Source organism: Nicotiana tabacum, chromosome 9 (assembly GCF_000715075.1).
Source record: "Nicotiana tabacum cultivar K326 chromosome 9, ASM71507v2, whole genome shotgun sequence".
Classification (NCBI taxonomy): domain Eukaryota; kingdom Viridiplantae; phylum Streptophyta; class Magnoliopsida; order Solanales; family Solanaceae; genus Nicotiana; species Nicotiana tabacum.
Genome location: NC_134088.1, coordinates 29,748,073 through 29,769,368, shown reverse-complemented (window position 1 = coordinate 29,769,368; position 21,296 = coordinate 29,748,073). Strand labels below are relative to the sequence as shown.

Below are 21,296 nucleotides of genomic sequence, written 5' to 3'. Positions count from 1 at the left end.
AAAGAGCGCTATATCTTAACGTCCAAAACGTCCGTTAATGAATAACGCTCTTTAAAAGGACGTTATACATAGATAAATCACTTTTTTTTAATACTTATTTTCGTACTACATGTCAAAAAGAACCACAAATGAGTTCCGGATTCACAAAACAACTCAGTGGAATTTAGTATGCACTTTTTCCACATACCCCTCCCCCACTAGCCCCCACCACCCCTATACCCCTTGTAGCCACCTCACAAGTCTTTAATTCCCTTTATAATCTCCAACACCTCTTCTTCAAAGTTCCTCTCTCTCTCTCTTCACCTCTCTACAAATATTTGAAAGAGAAAAAAAAGAGCAAAAGCTTCATTCCTAATCAATGGCTTCCGCCATTAAGAAAGGGAACATGATTACTCAAATCGTAAGGCTAAAACAAGTCGTCAAACGTTGGAAAAACAAGTCCCTTAAGCGCCGCGGTGTCCTCTCGTACTCCTCATCCGATTCAGACGAACCGGCATTATCCGGTTCGGACCGTCGTACGCCGTCAGGATCATTGGCGGTTTACGTGGGGCCAGAACGCCTCCGGTTCGTGATTCCGACCCGGTTCTTGAACCTCCCCGTGTTCATCTCGCTGCTCGACAAGGCAGAGGAGGAATTTGGGTACCAGAGTACGGGTGGGTTAGTTTTGCCTTGTGAAGTCGACTACTTTTCGGAGATTTTAAGGTTACTGGACCGGGGTGAGGAGCGGTTCGGTCATTTGGATTTGGATGAGCTTGTTAAACTGATTTCTGAAGTGGGGTTTGAATCTTTAGATCAGTCTTGCAAAGAAGCTGCTTCCCATGGTTTTGCTCCTCTTCTGCAGAATGCTAGGGTTTAAACGGCTTTTTATTTATTCTAACAAATGCCCAGGGCCGGGTTCGGTTTTTTCTTCTTCTTTTTTAATTACTGTAAATGGTGGTGGATTGGTAAATGGGGTCCACAGCTATCTGACCTAGGCAGTTTTCATTTTTGTTTATTTTATTTTTCTTATTTTTCAACCATCCTTGAACCCAGAATTTAATATCTGAAGCTTTGCTGGGTTCCAATGAGATGTGGGTGAATTTTTTTTTTAGGTTAGTTAGTGCTATTTTCCCCAAACAATTAATATTTGTTTTGGTGGTGGTGACAGAGAGGCAGATGAGTGTTATTGTATTATTATCATTATTATGACGATGATGAAAAAAAAATAGTTTGAGTTAATGAAATATTCATATTGACTTTAGTATTTGAAAAATCTTGGTGTTGTTCCTAATCTCTTGGTTGGATCTTATTTTTCCGTTGGGATTCTCTGTATTTTCCTTGTTGGATTTTTATGATTGGTATTCTGATACTAATATTGTCTCCTTTTGTCTTTTTATTTTCTTGAGTTCATGGTTTTTCGGAAACAACCTCTCTACTCATTCGGGTAGGGGTAAGGTATGCGTACACAGTACCCTTCCAGACCCCCCAGATCCTTTTTATTTTCTTGAGTTCATGGTTTTTCGGAAACAACCTCTCTACTCATTCGGGTAGGGGTAAGGTATGCGTACACAGTACCCTTCCAGACCCCCCAGATCCCATTAATAAAATTTTACTGGGTTGTTTGGTCGTTAGTTGTTGGATTCCATTAGAATCCAGATTTCAAGTGACTTTGAGATTCTAAGTATCTGAATGGTTTTAATCAAATGGTTATGGTAATATCCATTATGCTAATATCAATTTAAGTCTTATGCAATTAATTAAAACATTTAATTATTTAAAATATTCAGAAGCAATTGATGTCATACAAAATAATTGCAATCACTTTTAAAATTGATGTCATGTTTTTTTTTTTTCCTATTTATTCTTTTCTTATGGAGGTTTCTAATATTACATAACAAAGAGAGGATTTAATTTTGTTAATTCATTACAAATTTTGTTTTAATAATGACTCTTTCATAACAAGGGAGATTTGTGAAAATAATATTAAAAATATTTATTAGAATATATTTTTTGTTTAAATTTTAAGTGAGTATGTAGAAGATCGTTCCCTCTAAATAAGCCTCCTGCACCAATTTGTTTTTCTTGTTTTAGGAGAAAAGAAAGCAACAGTCTGACCTCCAAAGGACTTATACTTTGATACATCTTTGATAAAGATATAACACAATGAATGAGATAAAATGTGTCATTTTCTTCTTATCCTATATTATCCTGACGTTTTGATAATGTCTGCAAGTCCAATACAAGTTTAAAGTTATCCAACTTTATTTAAAATCAAACTCCACAAATTACAACCACCTTTTATTTCATCTTAGCAAAGATACTTCTATTTTTATATGATACTTTTTATATAGTTTTATTTATTTGAATTTATTTTAAAATAATTGAAATTTTTAATTTGCTTCTCGTAAATTCCAACTGCCATTTCTTGAGATTTGAGTATAGTCAGAAAATACTTTCTTGCGTCCGATGTTCACCAAATGTATCATCTTGGTACTAACATTAGGTGAAGGTAAGTATTGGCATTGATTTGAGAGGGTGAAAATTTATAAAATATTATAAGCCTTTTATATATGCTCAAAGTTTATGCCTTATACAACCTGTACTCCTTTCAAGTACTATGAAAGTATCACCAGATTTTATGAATCAAAAGTTTGGCAAAGATTCCCAAATAGAAGTAGACAATGTTAACAGGTGATGCCAAAATGCACTTGCAATTCAAAAATGCAAAAAAGAGAATACTCAGTATAGTAATGAAGTTGTTTTTTTCTAACTAAACAATTGTCCACATGCTGTACTTGTATTTTTTCAGTTAAAATTTCCCCAACTGGCTCAAGTGTTTCATGAGATTCCCTTATATTTATCTGGACCTTAATTATTTCTTTGCTTTGTCATATCATCAACTTAACAGATTGTACTATCCTTACTGATTTTCAACTGTAGATTCACATTGAACTTGTCCTTTGCTTTTATTTATTTATTTATTTATTTATTTATTTATTTATATTATATGTCTATATTGGATTCAACTAAATTCAAATTTATACCAAAAAATCTCACAGTAGAGGTGAAGCATCCGCAAAAAAAGGGGATTTCATACCCAAAATTTGATCCAAGATTTTTTAATAAAGATGAAAAATTACTTATCAATTCACCTACTGTTTATAATTGTCTTTTGCTTTATTTCAACCTACTGTTTTGTGGGTTCCCAGCTGCTAATAATTCGTACAAACTTTCTTATTGATTACGTTTGGGTGTTTTATCCGGAGTATTTAATTAGACAACATAATGTTACAAGATTCCATAAGAGCTGTCAAATCGAAATGATTTTAACAACCTCGCTTGGCATTTTGTTTCAACTTCAATAGTTTAGTTTGGCTTAACATGAAAACTAATTAAGAGATACTCATATCAAAATTTTAAAAAATTCAATATTAGTTGAAAGACTATGTGTCGTCGTGAAATGCTTATTTCATGTCACACCCTCAAATTGGGATGGGACGTAATTGACATCCAAACTGTAGTTATTTGAGGGAATCTGTACTAGCTAATCGAAAGTCTCAACTGAAATCAACATATTAATAAAGGTAAATCAAGTCTTCAATTTTTAAGGTACGAAAACTGAATTATGAGTTAAATATCAAAACGTTTCATAAGCTAAACTCGCAATCAAGTCATGAGTCCCTAACGATTGAAAACTAATTCTAGAGTTTTCGAGACATTCTCCTGGACAAATCGACTATATGAGGTAAAATTGGTTAACGACAGTTGGACAAATGATGGGATGATACATGGAACTGAAGATAAGTAAGATGCGAGTCAGCAAATAGTGGCACCGGATACAAGCATATGACCGTTGCTGGGTGATTTTCGAAGGCATGGAAACCGATGACAAAGACTTCAAAGAAAGACATCGGTTAGAAAAGACAACATTCAATGAGCAGCTGTTACAAGGAATCTCTATATTAAAGACCAACCGCTATACAAACATCAATAGGGGTTTTATTCTCATTCAAGAAGAGCTTGATTTGGGGATCTTGTGTCCCTGAATAGAGTTATAAATAAGAAAGTTTCTGTACACAAAAGAAGATCAGCTCTTATTCTATCAAATTGCTCTTTTGCCTTATTCTTAATATAGTTCTTGTTATTGCTATTGGAGAAGCTAAATTCATAGCTATACTTCTATTTCCTTTAAGTTATTTCATTATCTTGATTTTATTCTTATCTATTTCATATTTCTGGATCAAATTAATTCACGTGTCTATAAATCACGTTAGAAATTCAACTGTACCGTTTTACAGGTAAATAGTTTGGCGCCCACCGTGAGGCATAGACAATTGTGTAATTGGTTTGATCCATTCATCTGTTACTAACAAATTTTGATTTCTTTCGTAGCAAAAAAAAAATAGATATGGCCGCTAACGATATCAACAATTCCTATAATGTTGGAGCACACAAAGAACGTGACGATTCGTTCCAACGTGATGATTCAACTAGCGAAACCCACAATAAAAGAGATAAAGCAAATCTAGTCCGCGAAGGTCAAAATCCTCGGCATGTGAGGAGTCCAACTCCTGATGATGCGGATGACGAACACGTTAAAACGGTAAAAAGTTTGAGAGAGCAACAAAGGGAAATTATACCTGTCAAGACAAGACCAGGTGATGACAGAATTGAAGAAGGCATTATCGGTTGCTTCAAATAATTCTAATGGAGGAGCACATATCCATCCCAGCGTCTATGCAAATCAAACAGTTCAAAGAACCGGTAACGAGGCTCCAAGAGAGGAGTTAGGTTTTAACGAGGCAGGAGGTACAGGTAGTGGATATGGGAATGACAACAACGCAAATGACCCTTTCAAAATCGAGCTCATGAGATTCATGAGGGAAATGAATGAATGAATAGACCTAAATGCTAAAGAATTCTATGCTCGGATGGATCAGATGCGGGAGCGCTGCCAGTGCTAAAGGGACCAAATTCCAAGAAGTATACGCAATTCCCATTCAAACCAAGTGCGGCCCAAGAGTTGATTTTGAAAAGGTTTAAGATGCCGAATATTACGAAGTATGACGAGACTTCGGATCCAAAGGAACATAGCACGAACTACACTACGACTGTAAAGGAAAATTACTTGGCCCAGCACGAGATCAAATCTGTTTTGTTGAAGAAATTTGGCGAGACCCTCACGAAGGGTTCTTTAACTTGGTATTCTCTTTTACCTGAGCATTCCATTGATTCTCTTAAAATACTTGCAGATTCTTTTATTAAAGCTCATGCTGGAGCAAGAAAGATCCAAGAAAGAAAGGCGGATATATTCAGAATAGCCCAAGGAGAATTTGAACTATTGCGAGAGTTCGTAATCCGATTTAAAAGAAAATGATGTTGTTGCCGGCAGTACCGGAGGAGTGGGCAGCAAAAGCATTTACAAAAGGTCTCAACCCATTGAGCTGTCTCAACCCGTTGAGATCCGATGCCTCTAGAAATATGAAGAAAAACTTGTTAGAATTTCAGGCAACCACATGGGCAGATGTCCACAATCACTTTGAGTCAAAGATTAGAATAGAAGATGATCAACTGGGCTCCTCGGTGTCTTCCAAAGGACACAATCGAGATCGGAATCAGGAAAGGTTTAAAGTTGATGTTGATGCAAATAAGAGATCTTCCAGAGGTCATTTTAAATTTTACGAAAGGGCCAATGGTTTTCAGTCACCGGATAGGTTTGCTTCTGATAGAAGAATGGATCATGGTCGGAGTAGCAGAATTTTGCAGGAGAAAGAAGCATAGGGGTCCCGAGATTCAACGTATCCCCGGTTATCTGACTACAACTTTAACATCAGCTTCGTAGAACTGGTGTCGATTATGAGGAACATAAATGAGGCTAGGTTCCCTAAATCAATTCGGCCGGATCCTAGACAAAGGGATCCTAATCTATGGTGTGAGTTCCATGGAACACATGATCACAAGACTAGAGACTGTCGACAACTTCATGAAGAGGTAGCAACATTGTTGAAGAATGCTCACCTCATGGAATTTTTAAGTGATCGGGCCAAGAATAACTATGGGAAAAATTGAGATGTTGCATAACTATCAAAACCAGCTACGGGTTCACCTCACATGACGATAAACATGATCTTTGATGGAGACAAAGTAAATGGGGTGACATTTTCGGCAGCAAAGAACACAAAGATATAGGTAACTCATGGCAAGGGGATCCGAGAAGTTTTAGAAGATGACATCACCTTTACAGAAGAGGATGCTAATGGACTTCTCCTATCGCACAACGATGCCCTAGTAATTTATCTTACGATTTTAGATTTCAAAATTAAACGTGTATTGGTTGATCCAGGAAGTTCAGCCAACATCATACAATGGAGAGTTTTGGAGCAAGCAAAGTTAACCAGAAACATAGTTCCGGCAACAAAAATTTTAGCTGGGTTCAACTTAACAAGTGTTACGACCCGAGGGGAGATATTGCTGCCCACACATGCCGAAGGTGTAATGAAAACCATTCTATTTGAAGTGGTAGATGGTGAAATTGGGGTAAAATGTGATCCTTGAAAGGACTTGGATACATGAAATAAAGGATGTACCTTCAACATATCATCAACTGTTGAAATTTCCCACGCCGGAAGGGATCAACAGATCAGAGGAGATCAACTAGCTGCAAAAGAGATGAACGCATTTACCTTGTCCAATAGCACGGGCAAAGAGATAAGCAAATAGCAACTATAGGAGCCGGTGCCCTCGTCCACACCAGGTAAAGATGATGAAGAAGAGGATTCATCAGATTCTTATCAGGTACCGAGGTCTTTTCAGGTATCGGAGAAAACAGATGCGACCAAATCTACCACTGAAGAACTTGAATAAGTGTCCTTGTTTGAGGAGTTCTTAGTAAGAAAATTTCACTTAGGAGCGAGGTTGAGTCTCGAACTCAAGTTAAAAATTATTGATTTTCTAAAAGCTATGACAAGTATTCTATTAGAAGTAGCTGTCCACAAGCTGAGTTTGGATCCTAACTTCCCTCAAGTAAGGCAAAAGAAACGACCAATTGTAGAGGTCAGAAATAGGTTTGTCAAGGAAGAGGTAACCTAGTTACTAAATATAGGTTCAATTCGAGAGGTAAATTACCCCGATAGGATAGCTAACATAGTGATAGTACCTAAAACGAATAATAAATTTAGGATGTGTGCAGATTATAAAGATTTAAACAAGGCATGCCCCAATGACTCTTTTCCGTTACCAAACATTAATCAAATGATTGATGCTACGGCCGGGTATGAGTTAATTAGTTTTCTTGATGTATATTTCGGGTATAATCAAATTAAGATTCACCCGAAAGATCATGAAAAAACCTCATTTACCACAATATTTGGTACATATTGCTACAATGTGATGCCTTTCAGGCTTAAGAATACCGGAGCCACTTACCAGAGGCTTGTTAATAAGATGTTTAAGCAACATATTGGTAAGACAATGGAGGTTTGACATGTTGGTTAAGTCACTTAATGCAGGAGATCATTTGATTCATCTCTAAGAAACATTTGACATTCTGAGAAAATACAACATGAAGCTCAACCCAGAGAAATACGCCTTCGGAGTTGGTTCCGGTAAGTTCCTGGGATTTTTGGTCTCTTAGAGAGGAATCTAAGTAAACCTCGATAAGATCAAAGACATCGAGGATATCCCGGACCAATTAACAAGTGTGAAGAAAGTACAGAGGTTGACTGGCAGGCTGGCAGGCCTAAGCAGGTTTATCTCAAGGTCTTCGGTGAAATGCCATCATTTCTTTTAACTTTTGAAAAAGAAGAATGATTTTGTGTGGACTCCAAAATGCCAACAAACATTGAATAAACTGAAAAGGTACCTGTCTATCCCTCTTTTGTTTTCAAAATGAAGGAAGGAGAATAATTATTGATCTATTTGGCGGTTTTAGAAATAGCGGTAAGTGTTGTTCTGGTCCAAGAGTAGGAAGGTACACTATTTCCTGTTTATTATTTTAGTAAAGTTTTATCGAGAGTGGAGACACATTATCCGCACCTTGAAAAATTGGCCCTAGCTCTCGTAGTCGCCTCTCGAAAGCTTAGGCCATATTTTCAATGTCATCCTATAGCCGTTGTGACAACTTTTCTCTTGAGGAATGTCCTTCATAATACTGAATTATCGAGTCGATTGGCTAAATAGGCAGTCAGAGTTAGTGAATTCGATATTGAATACAAACCCAGGACTGCGATCAAGCCACAAGATTTGGCCGACTTTATGGCTGAATTCAGTCTGGGACTGATGCCTTTAGCTGCTAAAGAAGCGGTGCTGGTATCGGTAACTTTATCAGGTGTTTGGACCTTGTTTATGGATGGAACTTCCATCGTAAAAGGTTCTGGTCTTGGTATAGTATTAATCAGCCCTTCGGGAGAAACCCTAAAATATGTCATTAGAACTGTGCTATTAACTAACAATGAAGCAGAGTACGAGGATTTGGTTACAGGACTTGAATTAGCTCGGGGACTAGGATCTGAGGTGATCAAAATAAGGTGCGACTCCCAACTGGTAGTGAACCAGGTGTACGGAATGTTCTACACCAAGGAGGAACACATGCAGCAATACTTGAGTAAGGTTCAAGTATTGCTTTCCCGGTTCATGAAATGGTCGATTATACACATTCCAAGGGAAGAAAACATGGAAACAGATGCATTGGCCAATTTGGGATCATCCACAAAAATGAAAGGAACCAATTCTGGTGCTGTCGTTCAATTGCTGCATCCGATTTTGGATGTGGACGGATATTCTGAAGTAAACTAAACCAACCTATTTTGGGATTTGAGAAATAAGTTTATAGAGTATTTAAGACATAGAAAATTACCTGAAGATCTAAAAGCATCTTGGTCACTACGAACTAAAGTAGCTCGTTATTGTCTTGTTGACGGTCAACTGTACAGGAGATCATTTCAAGGTCCATTGGCTCTGTAATGACCCGACTAGTCGTTTTGAGTTTAATATTCCGTTTGGTAGTTTAAGGTCTTGAGAATCTTTATATTATTTATTATGACTTGTGTGTATGGTCGGTTTTGATTTTTGAGCGATTCGGGATTTATTTGAAAGAATGAATCTTGTTTGAGAAGCTTAAGTGGTAAGAGTTTACTGGAGTTTGACTTTTATGTATACGACTCTGGAATGGTGTTTTGATAATTCTAATAGATTTGTATGGTAATTTTGGACTTAGGCGTAGGTCCGGATTTGGATTTGGAGGTCTGTAGGTTGATTTGATGCTTTTTGGCGAAAGCTGAAATGTTAAAGGTTTGGAAGGTTGAGAGATTTAACCGGGAGTTGACTTTGTTGATATCGAGATCAAATTGTTGTTCTGGGTGTTGGTATAGCTCTGTTGTGTCATTTGGGACTTACATGAAAAATTTGAGCTCATTACGAGTTGATTTGATATAATTCGACGCGAGTTGTAGAAGTTGAAAGTTCATTAGGCTTGAATTGAGATGTGATTCATAGTTTTGATGTTGTTTGATGTGATTTGAGGCCTCAGGTAGGTCCGAATTATGTTTTTGGATTGGTTGGTGTATTTGGACGGGGTCCTGGGAGCCTCGGGTGTGTTTCGGATGAGTCTTAGATCATTTCCACGTTTTTGGGCAGGCCTAGTTATGATGTTTCGCATTTGCGCAAGTGGGAGCGCATGTGTGAGATTTGTGTCACTTCTACGATATTTGGAATGTTTAGGTGTTCCGCTTCTGCTGGTGATGACAGTAGGTGCAGTACGCATCTGTGGAAAGAAGATCGCAGATGCGGGATTAGGGCTCTAGGAGGTCGTTCGCTTTTGCGGACATGTTCGCGCTTCCGCGGGGGCACATATGTGATAGTCCTTCCGCATGTGCGGTTTCTGGTCTGGTAAATTGAGCCGCAGATGCAGGAATTTTGCTCGCAAAATCTAGAGCGCAGATGCGCTGTTTTTTCCGCAAATGCAAAAATCCCTGAGCAGATTTATGTATATCGAGGGTTTAGTTATTTTATCATATTTTGAGTTAGAGAGCTCGGTTTTGGGTGATTTGGAGGGAAGTTTCACGATTTAGATTGGGGTAAGTATTTTTTGACCCGGATTTGGTTATATTTTATGATTCCGTTCTTATTTTTATCATTTAATTGATGATTTGAATTGGAAAAATTGAGGGTTTTAGTAAAAACCTTTCTAAAACATAACATGATGATTTGAAGACCGATTTGAGGTCGGAATTAGAAGATTTTGGTATGGTTGGACTCGTATCAGAATGGGTATTCGAATTTTGTTAGTTTTTTTTTGGGTTCCGAGATACGGGTCTAGGGTTGACTTTTGGGTTTTCATTAAAAATCGAAACTTTATTATCTAGAGTTATTTCCTATAGCTTTTATTTATGATATTGTTATTTTGGCTAGATTCGAGCCGTTCGGAGGTTGTTTCACATGGGAATGGCTTTTTAGAGTATTGATTTTGCTTCTTTGAGGTAAGTTTCTTGCCTAACCTTGTGTGGGGGAACTACCCCTTAGGATTTGGACTGATTGTATTATTTGAATTATATGGAAGGCGTGTATGCGAGGTGACGAGTGTGTATATAGGTTTATGTATGGTATTTGACTGGTTAGACTCCTAGGCTTTTTTCATGCATTAATTAAAGTTGTCATATCATGTTATATCCTCCATGTTAAGTTTACTCATACATGATTTATTTGAAGTTGTTAGCACATGTTCTATCATTTAGTGTCAAGTTTACTCTTATATGTTTATCTGAAGTTGTTACCTCTTTTATTGTCTAATTATTCTTATTTGAAGTTGCTATTACATGATATCCCTTCGTTGTCGAGTTATTCTCATGTATTTAGACGTAGTTACTAATTCATGACATCTCTTTCATTATTAGCTTATGTTATACACTAGAATTTGAAGTTGTCATTTTATGGAAATACCTTCATTATTGAGTTCATTCTTAAGCAATTAATTGAAGTTGGAATTATTGAGGACCATTAACTTGTTTTAGTTGAAGTTGTTTTTTAATGGAGTATCTTTCATCCGTTGAGTTATATTCCCGTTTCATTTTATTGCTATTGAGATTCTTGTACACATCATGGTTGAGCCGTGGGCTATGTATTGTGGTGATATTGGTATTGTTGTTTTGGAAAGATTGTGGCCTATGGGCACTTGTGGTACGAGTTGATTTATCATGTTGTTGTGATGTTAACACATGTGGATTTGTTGTGTGGATTGATTATTGCTATGCGGAGCATAAGAGTGGCATCTCACTATTGTTGATTGTGCGGAGTGATACAAGTGGCTATTGATATGTTATCAGGATGGAGTGATACGGGTGGCAATTGTGCTATTGTCTGGGCGGAGTGATACAAGTGGATATTGTGTTAAATATCTGGGCAGAGCGATAAGGGTGGCTATTATGATATTGTCAATATGGAGAGATAAGGGTGACTATGTAAGGGATGATATGTGATGGCCTGGGGGCATGATGTTGATGATATTCATGTGATGGTGTGATTTTCCTTGTGTGTGTCATGCACCTTACGTGACTTGTTGTCTTGTTTCTAATGAGCTACTCGATGTCTTGATATCACTTGTTGACTTGGATTGTGATAGTACACTCGCACATACATACACCGTAGCATGTAATTTTCACCAGTTCAAGAGTATGAAACTTGGCATTCATTGATCATGCACATATATTCTTGTATATCTGCTTTCACTGTGATATTGATCCTGTGACCACTCCGAACTGGTTGTGATATAGAGCCTGTAACCACGCTGGGTGGATTGTGATATGGAACCTGTGACCACACCGAGCGGGTTGTGATAGTGAGCTTGTGACCATGCCGGGAGGATTGAGATATTATCACGTGAGGTGTCCGTGCGGTTGTGATTAAGTGGGCACGAGGTGCCACGAGGATATGATTTATGATTTGGGACTCGTGACTTGGGATTATGAGATGAGGTATCTCGGAGTAATTATGTTGTGAAACTTGTGGTAGAACGGCTTGATTATTCGGTTGTAATTTGCTTTTCCTTAATTGGTTTCACTAGTACTTTAACCATGTCTTGACTACCTTACTGTTTTACCATATGTTTATTCCTTCTTGCCATTTACTGTTTCTTGCTTCCATTATTAGCTTTATACTGATATTCTGCACAAGTTATTATGTCTATTAGATGTCTTGACTTGTATTTCGTCACTACTCTACCGAGGTTAGTCTTGATACTTACTGGTTACCGACTGTGGTGTACTCATACTATACTTCTGCACATTTTTGTGTAGATCCAGGTGTCAGAGGCTGTGGACCCTGGCTTTTTTAGCTTCTTTGATCATGAGGATTCAAGGTAGAGCTGCTCGATCACCGCAGTCCCTTGGAGTCCTTTTCCTTTGAATTGTACTGTTAATTCGCTATCCGAACAGTATTGCATTTTATTTTGCGATATTTCTATATATTCAGCTAGAGTTCATGACTCTGTACTATATAGTCTTGGGAGGATTGTTGTGATTAATGCCGTGTAGGTTTGTATTACGTTTGTTTCAGTATTTATATTAAACTTTGCATTAACAATATCACGTTATTCGGTTTAACTGTTGTAAGTAATCGTCTTACCTAGTCTTAGAGACTAGGTGCCATCACGAAGCCTAAGGCGAGATTTTGGGTCGTGACAGGCTCGGTGTTTAGAGACATCGGAGGCTGATTACGTGATGAGGGAAGTTCATAAAGGAGTATGATGGAACCACTCGGGTGCAGACTCGTTCGTTTTCAAACTAATAAGGCCTGACTACTATTGGACCCAGATGGATCAAGACACAAAGATATTTTTACAAATATGTAATAAATGCCAGCGTCATGCACAGTTAGTGCATCAACCGGAGAAACTTTTGCATTCAGTGATCTCACTATGGCCATTTATGAAATAGGGAATGCACATAGTTGGTCCCTTACCACAAGGACCCGGGCAAGTAAGATTTCTCTTGGTTTTAACCGACTATTTCACTAAATAGGATGAAGCAGGTTCCTACAAAAAGATAGGAGAACAAGAAATGATGGATTTCATATGCGATCACATCATATGTCGGTTTGGAATACCAAAAGAAATCGCTTGTGATAATGGGCCGCAATTTATCGGTTCTAAAGTTACAAAAGATTTGGAAGGGTTGAAGATCAAATGAATTACATCTTCTCCGTACCATCCAAGCACTAACGGACAAGCGGAGTCAACGAACAAGATAATAATTCAAAACCTTAAAAATAAGTTAGAAGATAAAAAAGGCAAATGGCCAGATGAGCTACCGGGTATGTTATGTGCATATCGAACAATGGTAAAATCGAGCACGAGTGAAACACCATTTTTACTTGTCTACGGTGTGGAAGCTTTGATCCTGGTAGAGATTGGGGAACTGACCCTAAGGTATTCTCAAGCAAACAGGAGGCAAATAATAAAGTATTGCTGTTTAAACTGGATTTGCTTGAAAACATCGGAATCTGGCGTATGTGAGAATGGTGGCACAAAAGCAAAGAATGGAAAGGTATTACAACAACGGAGAAAATCTTTGATATTTCAAAGTGGGGGACTTGGTTTTAAGAAAGGTAACTCAAAGTACTGGGAGGTTAATGCCGGGAAGCTAGGACCAACGTGGGAAGGACCTTACCGGAATTCACCTATAACCGGTAAAGGTTCATATCAATTGAAAAATCAAGATGGAGTTAAATTGCCAAGCAACTAGAACATGACACACGTCAAAAGGTATTACTGCTGAAGATCCTTGCTGATACTGAAAGTATATGTTGCACGCTTTTTTTGTTCGTCCAGTTTTTGTCCCAATTGGGTTTTTCTGGCAAGGTTTTTAATGAGGCATCAATGAAAAGCATACTATGAAGAAAGAGTCATCGGCGATGTCATAATCTCCAGTGTTTGAATTCTCATACTTAGCATACGAACAGTGGGGAGGGGGGACCATTACATACTAAGGCACTAAAAGTGTTACGAAGACCGGGGACTGCTAGAACCGGAATCTATGTCTTATTAGAACCAGAGACTGCATGATCAACCACATAAAAATAAGTTTTATAAGAAAATGAATGTTTATGTAAATTTACTTTTAAAGATAGAAGGAATAAATCAAGGTCCTTTTGTATTTATTTTATGAATGATAAGTTAATTTATTTTTTCGCTTGAAAGTTATTTAAAACTTCAAATGCTTGTGCCGGAATGAACAAAAGACGTCTTTTTCAAGAGAACCATAAACATAAGGGCCCTCTCTTATGAAACCTCCATAGTTAAAGGGTGAATTCCGGAAATATGAATACCCGGGATCAAAAGTTATCAGATATAAAAAAAATTTTCGATCTTTATCAATTAAATATAAGAGAATTTTTCTTACAGAATATTTAAACAAAAAATATCTTTCATTACTTAAAATGCCAAATTCAATAAAGAAGTTTTGGCATAGTTACAAAGGAAAAAAAATATACATCAGTTATTTTTGCTACCAGAGCCCGAAGGAAGAGAAGAATCTTCGTTTTTCTTTTCAGGAGAAGGTTGTTCCGCTTCCGGTTCGATGCCTTCATCCGTATTTTTTTCTTCTTCGGATTCCTCTTCGGTTCCCAAATAGTCGGAGTTATTATTCGAAGAGTCAGAAGCAGTGGGTCAAGCAGAGAGGTTCTCGAGATCAGTTGTCTCCAATTCATGAGCTTTGGCAATGCAATCATCAATGTTTGCAATGACTTCTTTGGCCTCCTCCAAAGTATTCCTCTTCAAGTGATAAATGGCATAGGTTTTCCCGAGGAGGATAAAATCTTCCTAGTCTTGGAGTTTAGCTCGGAGATTCTCAATTTTTGTTTGGAGCTTATCATTTTTAGCTTTCACAACGTTGATCCTGGAATCAAGTTTAACATTGATTTTCGCATGAAGTTGGTTCTGCTCCATGACCTTTTTGAGCCTTTCTTCCATTTTTGGTCTTTTATCCTTGTCCACATTATCTTCTTCGATTTTCAAGCGTAAGTTTGATTCCAAGTTGTTGATTTGCTCCATAGAATCAGACTCACGCTCGGCTGCCGCAGTTACTAAATAGTGCAGATCAGCCCACTTGGCCTTTACCTCCTTAAGGTCTTCATGTAATTGGGGGGCTTTTTGTCTATAGGATATTCTATCTTGCTCGTATTACTGCAACCAAGCCTCAAGCTCGCCTATTTGGGCAACTTTTGCTTCCGAAAAAAGTAAGCACTCAACAAGCTGGTTCCGCTCGGCCAAAAATTGATTTCTTTCCATAGTAAGTTCCTGTTTATCCAAAACAACCTTTGCAGAGCCTCAAAAGAAATAAGGTTGGCTTAGAAAGGTTAAATTTAAGGTTATTGAGGCAAAGTATAATAAATAAAAAGAGGATAAAAGAAGGCTAGATTGATACCTGTACCGAACAGTGCATGTTGTTGTTTAACAAATACTCAACAGAAAGAGAGTCCATCTTTCTCCATTCTTTTTTCGTGGCCAGTGGATTCAAATAGTTTGAAAGCTCCACCATCTTGGAAAGTACGTGGCACTCATCTTTGAAAGCTCCATTAGGGTTTTTAGTCGGTGATGGGTAAGTGTTCCCCAAATTTCAACAGTCATATGATCGTGGGGAAGAATATCTTGTATCTGTTCGGATGGGTTCGGTGGAGAGGTAGCAGCGGGGGTAGAAGGAGATGCGGTTGTAGCTAGATCAGAAGTTGGTAGCATAGGAACGTTAGAGGTAGAACTCTTTTGACCAGAAGAGATAATGGGCATTCAAAAACAAGATGCAACATTTTTCTGCCATTTCCGTGAAGAGTCCTTGAACTTCTTCCTGTTGAGGAGTTTGAAGCTCACCCGACTGAGCATCTGGTTGAGTTGATGAAGATCTTTTTATTATTTGAAGGGAGTCGCTTCATCATCGATTCCTTCATCATCAAAGGCCATTGTGACTGTTCCGGTTGGTGGTTCTTTCAAATTCTTCTCCGGGTCCCAGTCGAGGTGGTACGTTTTTTCTTTTATTTTTTGTCTTTGGGCTGGAGACCTGGGAGGAGGAGTCTTCACCGGAAACAAGAGTGGCTTCCCGAGCTCTCTTCCGGTCGAGGACATTTTGCAATGTTCGTTGGGCTTCCTCTGGGTCGTGGAGAACCTCGGGGAGGGGAGGGGATGGAATATCCTTTCGAAAGACCTATGTATTGTGGAAAAGAGTCAGTAAATTGAGAAAAGTCATATTGAAATATTGAAAGAAGGAATGAAGAAATTTTAATTACGCTTTCCACCCAAGTCTGGGGGCCATTTCTTTCCAACTTCGAGAGTACGGTGTTAAAATGTCTACAATATTTTGTACCCACTGGGCCAGGTTCTTAACTTGCAGTGGTTCCCGGATGAGTAGATGGAATAAGGAAAATGCAAAGTTAACAAAGGAGGAAAATCTTTTTAAACATGGAAAGGAAAAGATATGTGAATACTTACAAAAAAGGTTCCAAGATTCAGGAATAACAGGTGTTGTTGTCAAGAGGATGTCCCTGGTAGCAATGATAACGATCCGTACCATCCATCCACAATCATTATCGTCATCAACGCAGGTACGGAGGGCATGGTGACCGCATTTACTGAGCTTTAACACACCCCCACGGAAGATCTTTGGAGAGTAGAGGTTGATCATGTGCGCGAGAGTTAGGGATTTATCGGTTTCGGAGCATAATAATTGGAAGCATGCCACCATACACTAAATTGATGGACCTACTTGAGTCAAGTATATTTGATATGGTAGAATTCTAAACTGGGTCAATTTCTTTGAAAAAATCCTAGAGTGAAATGAACCCTGGTTTGGAGAAGGTGACCCTTTCCACCTTATTAGGGGCGATGATTTCAATGTCTTTCCAATCGCAATCTTTCTTCACGACGGGAATGCTAGCAAGACGTATGGAAGAAGGGTATCTCAGAACAGGCAGTGTCTGTCACTTCTTGGGATTAATAGGTTCCTTTTGGACTTGATGATCTAATTGGGAGTCGAGTTAAAGAGGAATGATGGTATTAATTGTAGGAGGCTCGGATTCAACATTGATCTCCTTCGTTTTGTTTTTCTTAGGGCCTCCACCGAAGAGAAGATTAGAGTTTCCGATGACCGTGGTGTTAGAAGACATGTTGATAAGAAATTTGAGTAGTGAGATTGTACTGAGAAAGGTGAATTTTGTAGTAGGATTCTAAAAACAATTCAGAGAAGAAGAAGGATTTATAAAAGTGAAGGGTAAAAGTGATGAGTAGTGGAAAAGTTTATAAATGATAAAATTTGTGGTAATGATTACCTCGAAAACTAGCGAAAATATTTGCCGAATCACTGGATAACACGTGTTCGGGTCATTAAATGTGAGAAGACGTGCGTCCTTTTAAGTGTCAGAAACCGTTCAGAAACTTTTCTGCCAAGAAAAGAGGTCTTATCTACTTCCCGATGACACTAAGTTGCGTCACCGGAAAGTAGGGGGACTATCCGTACGGGGTAAAATTAGTTAGCGATAGTAATGACAGGGTGATACGTGGAACTGAAGACAGGTAAGATGTGAGTTAGAAAATAGTTGGCACCGGATACTGATGGTAGGCTAGAGATAGGAGTGTTAGGCTACTTTGAACCTATTATTTGCTACACTTTAATTATATTTGAGCTAAAATATGGACAATTTAAACTCATTATGTATTTTTTATTGTGTAAGTTGATATTCCGGGTTAAGACTAGTTTTTAGTGCTAAATTGAATAAAAAAAAAATTTTAAAGTCTGAGTAAAAGTTTGAGAGTTAAGCTAGGATCGAGTTCGAGGGCCGAGTACCGAGTACGTATTTGAATAGTGAAAGAAATAAAAAGAGAAGTAGAAGCGGAGGAACTAATGACATGAAAAGTTAGCAACACTTTGTGTCTGCCAACGTGCTAACAATGTGGCATTTCAAACATATATAACAAGCCACAATTGAGAAGTTCTGATATTCTCAAAAGTATACTTTGTTAGGCAGAAACGAAAACAGCTCTCTGATTTTGTCCATTGGCACGTCGTGCCGGCGGCGTGCCAATGCAATCTTTAGGTCTGTGCGTAGGAATGGCAATGAGGCGGGGCAGGTGCGAGGCGAGGCGGGTTTAAATATATGCATGGCGGGGCGGGATTTAACATATGTGAGGGCGGGACGGGGCGGGGCAGGGCAGATTGAAATAAAAAAAATTAAATCTTATGCGGGTGCAGGTGCGGGTTAGAGCTTAAATCTTTTATAAAATTACAACATTTCAGTGATGTCTTCGGTCTACTTTTGAGATATTAAGCTTCATTGTTCATGTCAAAGTATGTTTGTATGCATTAGAAAGGTTTTCTTCATATCATAATAAACAATCCTAAATTTATTAGCCTAATTCGTATTTTTTTAATAAGTAATTCATAACAAATAATTTACAAGGATTAACAGTGTCTTATTACATGGTGTACTAATCTATAATGGAGTACGGAAGCCGCACAAGTCTTTATGCATGCAAAACAGTTTCATGTTTACTTACTAAAGAATTTAATTTCTAGATATTCTTATTATTTTAGATTTTGTCTACTTTTAATCCTATGCAATATATTGGAGAAACTAAACAAACAGTTGCACCCAAACTTAAATTCTTAACTGACATGGAGAATTTTAGCCAAAAAAATTAAAAAAGAAACAAAACTAACAAAATAATAAAAATAAAAATAAAACCTGAAGCGGGGAGGGGCGGGTGGATGCGGGTGTGATTATGGTGCGGGTGGATGCGGGTGAAAGTGCTATGCGGGGCGGGGTGGGGTAGGTTGAAATTTTGCGGTTTTATGTAGAACCCGCACCACACCGCTTGCCATCCTTATCTGTGCGATCATATTTCAGTCCATTCAAGTTATTTCCGCTTAAGACTATTCCTACACGGTATAAATGTACGGTAAACACGTTTGGGGATTCGACCCGGGAGAATTTTAGAGAGATACCACGGTTTGAAGACAGAAGAATTCATCAATTCTCTTACCAACAATCGGTGGGAAAATGAGAGTTTGTATTGTAAAGATGTCTTTGATGTTTTCTATGTTCTTAAACTTATTTGTGATGACTTTTTCTCCATATCTATGGAGTAGTTCTTCCTTAGAGTTTCGACGGATATGGTGTTGTGTGTGTTGTTTGTAGATTTAACTCTAGTTTAATTGCATGAATTCATTTATGGTACTTTGAATTGATTGCGAATTTGTTCACCAGTTTATTTAATCAAAAGAGGAATATTTTGGTGATTAATTCTGTATTATTTAGTTTGGTTTAATTTAGTGATTCTTCTAAGTAATCGAGAGAGCTTCTTGAATTGTTGATTAAACCAAGTTAGGAGAATATTCGAGAGACATTTTCCTAAAGACTAGTCCATTAACGTGTTCTTGCATATCTTCACAGTGCTTCATATTAGTTTATTTTGCAGAGTTCAGATTTAATCAAGAGAGGGATCTTGGCCTTACATTTAAGCTAACTATCGAGTGAATTCGTGAAAATCATTAGAACACTAGAAGTGAATTTAAATAGAGTTAGATCCTGAAGAGTTATCCTATACCTATCTTGTTGATACCCTCATTTCTCATATTTTTTACAACCAGTTTTAGTTCAACTCTCATTCTCTGTGATCAGGTCTATTTATTAGTAATCTTAATTTAGTAGTTAATTTTAGTAGTAATCACTCCAAATCAAATGTTGATCATCCTGAATAGCAAATAAGTCAGAAATTACTCGAACATTATTTAAATCCAATCCATGTGGAGATAATATTTTACTATACTATCTTTGATTAGCGAGCATAAATTTTGTGTGGTATTTTTGCGCTCGTCAATTTTTTATGCCGTTGCCGGGGATTAGCAATCAATAGTGTTTAAAATAGTTTTTGGTGCTAATTAGGAATTAACTTTTGCTTTTTTTTTCTTTTTCCTTTCTCTTTTATTTATTTATTTATTTACTAGTTAACTTGTCTTCGAGATTTCTTTTGTAGTACCTGACAAGTGTCAAGGAGAAAACTTAAAAAAAATATTCTTTATATTGAACTCTAATTGCTGGAAATATTGAGCACAACCAGCCTAAGAAAATAATTGTTGAATTAGCAGCTGAACATTGTCACAAACATGCTATTTGTTTTAAGTATAATGGAAATTATCTATGGGTTTACTGTCAAGCAGGTAATTATTCTTCTCATAATTCATTTTTTGAAAAATCTCACTCTGTTTCTAGTCTTTACATGTATGAGGTTTCATATGGCTGTAATTTTAACTATGGATGGAACAAATACTCTGAATACAACTGGAATGAAAGCGAAGTTAGACAAAGACCTCAAGAGGAGAATGTTAGTTTAGAAGAGCTTATGTATAAGTTCATGAATAGTGTTGAAAAGAGATTTACACAAAATGATAAAGCTATTGAGAACCTAACAACGCAAGTGAGTCAAATAATAATTATGCCTTCTTTTTTTTAAATACGAACTGGAAAGAACTAAGTCCTCTATGATCATCACAGAGTTTATAGCATACTCTGTGATGATATTACAAATGATGATACTTAAAAAAGATAAAATAAAACAAGGTAAAAAATTGATTCTTGTCCCTCTTTCTTCAACCTTGTGTACTCTTCAATTTGTAGCTCATTGGCTTCTTCTTCCACTGTCTTCAAATATTCTTCAAACTTTATCATTTTTTTTGATTTATTTGACCTTGCGGAGGTGGTAGGGACACTCGCCTTTTGCTTTGCAGTTCTCATTTGTGGTTTTCTAATGACATTGCGTTGTGATAGCGAGTATATGAAGGAGATACCCCATGAAAATGAGCCTACCCAAGAGGATAAGCATCTACAGAGAGAGCTTTTCAATCTGCAAGAGGGCTCTGATTCAAGTGAAATGATTGAAAATAAGGTTTTAGATGAGTGTGAAGCAATGAAAGAAAAGTTCAAACTACCATTCACCTTTCTACATTTACATCCTTTAGTAGAAAAGAATGAGAAACAAATGGTCTTGGACATACCGCAGGAATATTCACATGATCTTTCTTCTTTATTTTCTTCTGCTAATCTTGATCATGTGGATCTTATTTTTCGGAATATTTTTGGAAATATACAGGAATAAGTTGAGGATTTTCCAACAAGAACAATTTACCGCTCAAGATGAGGCCAAAAAAGAAAGAAAAGAGCAGGTCTTACAAATATCCTCAGTTGAAATTAGTCTAATGAGCTCCAAAAGAATCCCAAGGAGAAAAACCGAGGAATGAATTCAGAATTAGGGATAGAGTTCATAAGTTCACGGAAAAGAAACAAAT

The 21,296-nt window shown here is 37.4% G+C and overlaps 1 protein-coding gene across 1 annotated transcript; it reads left to right on the top strand.

The window, feature by feature from the left end:
• The first annotated feature begins 225 nt into the window (after positions 1-225).
• On the top strand, positions 226-1,252 carry LOC107771329 (protein SMALL AUXIN UP-REGULATED RNA 51-like). The gene has a single exon (XM_016590680.2). It carries the CDS (start codon positions 359-361, stop codon positions 854-856), a length of 498 nt encoding a protein of 165 aa, XP_016446166.1. The 5' UTR covers positions 226-358; the 3' UTR covers positions 857-1,252.
• Positions 1,253-21,296: the final 20,044 nt, after the last annotated feature.